The sequence below is a fragment of the Corylus avellana genome, chromosome ca3 (assembly GCF_901000735.1).
Source record: "Corylus avellana chromosome ca3, CavTom2PMs-1.0".
In the NCBI taxonomy this organism is placed as follows: Eukaryota; Viridiplantae; Streptophyta; class Magnoliopsida; order Fagales; family Betulaceae; genus Corylus; species Corylus avellana.
Window position 1 is genome coordinate 37,866,559 of NC_081543.1, and position 3,154 is coordinate 37,869,712.

Sequence of the window (3,154 nt, forward strand, 5' to 3'; positions counted from 1 at the left end):
CAGACAATCATCTTAGAGTACTACATTGTCTCCAATCCTCTTCCTTTTTAACAGCAAAAATGGGTTACTCCAAGACCTTTCTTCTCCTTGGTCTTGTCTTTGCTGTGGTGCTATTCATCTCCTCTCATGTCTCCGCTCGTGACCTGCTTGCTGAGCCTGCTCAAAACGGTGAGTTTCTTCCTTATTTCTTGTGTTAATTAATAACGTATGTGTAAATTCCTCATATAAAGTGATAATAAATTATGCATCCCTTGATCAGACAAGGATACAACAAAACAGATCATTTAATTTTCAAGTATAATTTAAGTTTGTTAAATCACTATTTGTCTCAAACTCCTCATTTTTAATAGGTGAGATACAACACGTGTAGTATATTAAAGATGAAAATAATACCATGTTAAATCACTATTTATTATAAAAATCTAAACTTATAAAATTTTTTAAATTTAATCATTTAATCAAATACTTTTGATATAATTTGCCTTTGCCTTAGCCATGCATGTTGTGATTTAACTTCTTCAACTCATTTTTACAGAGGAAATGGTCAAAACTGAAGATGAACACGACCATGAACATCATGATCATGATGATCATGATCATCATCATCATGATCATGAGCACCATGAGAAAATGGTCAAAACTGAAGATGAACACGACCATGAACATCATGATCATCATCATCATGATGATCATGATCATCATCATCATGATCATGAGCACCATGGAGGTAGTCTCTCGGGACATGATGAAATAGGTAAGATACAACACGTGGAATATTTAATTGAAATAAGAGGTGAATGATGAAAATAATACTATGTTAAACCACCACTTTTCTTAAAATCTTTAACATATAAAAAACGATAAATATAATCATTTATTCAAATACTTTTGACATAATTTGCCTTAGCCACGCATGTTGTGATGTAACTTCTTCAACTCATTTTTATAGGGGAAAAGGTCGAAACTGACTCTGTGGGGGAGGCCAAACGTGAACATCACCATCGACGTCATCATGGTGATCACTCAGGACACGATTAGACAAATCCTTCGTCCTATATATATATGCTATATATCTGTATGCATGGGTGCATGTCTAAGAAACATGTATCTTAATTATGTAAGTTTGTAATGCCAATAAGGTTGTGTAGCTTATAAACTCTCAACCACAGCAGCTGTATAAGCTTTATCTTTCTACTTTTTTCATGTGTATTAATTCTGCCTTTTTTTTGTATTAAAATATGCTTCAACTTGAAGGTGTGAAATCCTCACTACTCACTCGCTATGGTGTTGTCAATTACTACACAGTTCAAAAATTCATTTTACCCATGAAAGTGTAATCTACCGCACAATATCCAACCAAAATAATATAAAATAGATAATAAATAATATATCGTTTATTGTTTTAAATACGATAAATAACTTCGATCCATGACTAAATAAATCAAAGGACGACAGTAAAAATGATGAGATCTAGTTCTTGTTTGTTTTCTTTTGACAATTTATGCAGTTTAAAAACAACGTTAATGAACAGTTTTTTTTTGGCTTGCTCAGACAAGCTTTTTCTATTGAGACAAGAGCCCTCTCTCATCCTCTTATTATTACTCATTTACTCTTTACTCTTTTTAGGAAAATAAAAAAGAACAAAAAAAAAGAAATTCAAATGAATCGGAGAGTAGATATGTAATTTTGTCTTCTCAAAAAGTGAAAAAACAAAACGGACATGATCATGGTTATCATCACGGCCATCATCATGGTCACCATGGACACGGTGCTGCAGGCGAGACAGAAACTGAAAACTGAAAACTTAAACTAACAAAAATTAGACAAATCCTTCGTCCTATGCTATCTCTATATATCTAACTTTGTAATGCCAATAAGGTTGTGTAGCTTATAAACTCTCAACCACAGCAGCTCTATAAGCTTTATCTTTCTACTTTTTTCATGTGTATTAATTCTGCTTTTTATGTATTAAAACATGCTTCAACTTGAAGGTGTGAAATCCCAACTAGCTATGGTGCATGTTGTCAATTACAACACAGTTCAAAAGTTCTTTACCCATGATAACGTAATCTACTACACAATATTCAACCAAAATCATATGAATTAATAGATGATAAATAATACACAAAAATTTTGGTTATGAAGTAAAACTCTTTGAAGAACTCTTCAAAGATAAAACATTCCGAGACAATAAAACCCAAAAAATCAGTTCACTAATACATGCAAAGCACAGTTTAAAGGTACAAATTGTTCTTAATTAGCACCGTAACTCTAGAACTCTGGCCAATCTTCTATCTGATTTCCTCTCACACTTCAGAACTCTGGTGCTTAAGGATAATCTTTTATGTATGGTTTTTCAAACTCGATCCAAGAGAGTGTGGAAAGTTGAAGATTCGATGGTCTCTTGGCTCAATAAAAATAATGGCTTTAGCCCCTGAAAGTTGTGCATAACAAGCTCTTAAATACCATATATGAGCCAAAACCCCAGCTTCTTAGTCCAATTATTAGAACTCTAAATCATGTAAAATCAATTGGCGGCGTCCGGACACTCGCATACGGATTTGCAAATGAACCATTTTGCAACTTCATCGTTCAATGTGTCATTACGATAGGTGCGAACGAGACATTAATTTTGTAGGTCCATCTGATCTGATAGAGCTCGATTGGACAACTACGGACGACGTACAGCTTTGAGAACGAGGCATATTGTAAGTCCATTTGATAGAGCTCGATCGTCTAGACATTTGCGAACGAGGTCTTGCATGTGTACTTGACATTTATGAAGAATTTTGACACTTGACCTTAACTACAAAACTACCCGCACCAAATCACCGAATCCGCCAATTAAAAACCTAAAAAAAATGCTAGCTTGCATGTCTTGTATTTCTCTGCCAATTATTTCAAATTTCAATATATCACCCTATATATATATATATATATATATATGGATGACTGATTCAAGAAATGAATATAAAAGTAGGCACAAGAAAAAGAAATTACAAGTTTATATGTTTGGTGGGAAAACGAAATCAGTGAATGTTGGCATATATATTATATATATATAACCACTGTGATGGGATACAGGCCTAGGCATACAGCCACAACTGGCGACAATGGTCGATCACCAGAACGTACTGTTCCATAACCAATTAGC

The 3,154-nt window shown here is 33.8% G+C and overlaps 1 protein-coding gene across 1 annotated transcript; it reads left to right on the forward strand.

The window, feature by feature from the left end:
- Positions 1-1,297, forward strand: LOC132176429 (uncharacterized). Its single transcript, XM_059588629.1, has 3 exons — positions 1-168; positions 536-754; positions 950-1,297. Exons 1-3 carry the CDS (start codon positions 60-62, stop codon positions 1,036-1,038), a joined length of 417 nt encoding a protein of 138 aa, XP_059444612.1. The 5' UTR covers positions 1-59; the 3' UTR covers positions 1,039-1,297.
- The last annotated feature ends 1,857 nt before the right edge of the window (positions 1,298-3,154 follow it).

Coding starts and splice junctions, on each gene's coding strand:
- LOC132176429 (XM_059588629.1), top strand. CDS start 60: ATGGGTTACTCCAAGACCTTTCTTCTCCTTGGTCTTGTCTTTGCTGTG. Junction 169..535: donor TGCTGAGCCTGCTCAAAACG/GTGAGTTTCTTC, acceptor TCATTTTTACAG/AGGAAATGGTCAAAACTGAA. Junction 755..949: donor CTCGGGACATGATGAAATAG/GTAAGATACAAC, acceptor TCATTTTTATAG/GGGAAAAGGTCGAAACTGAC.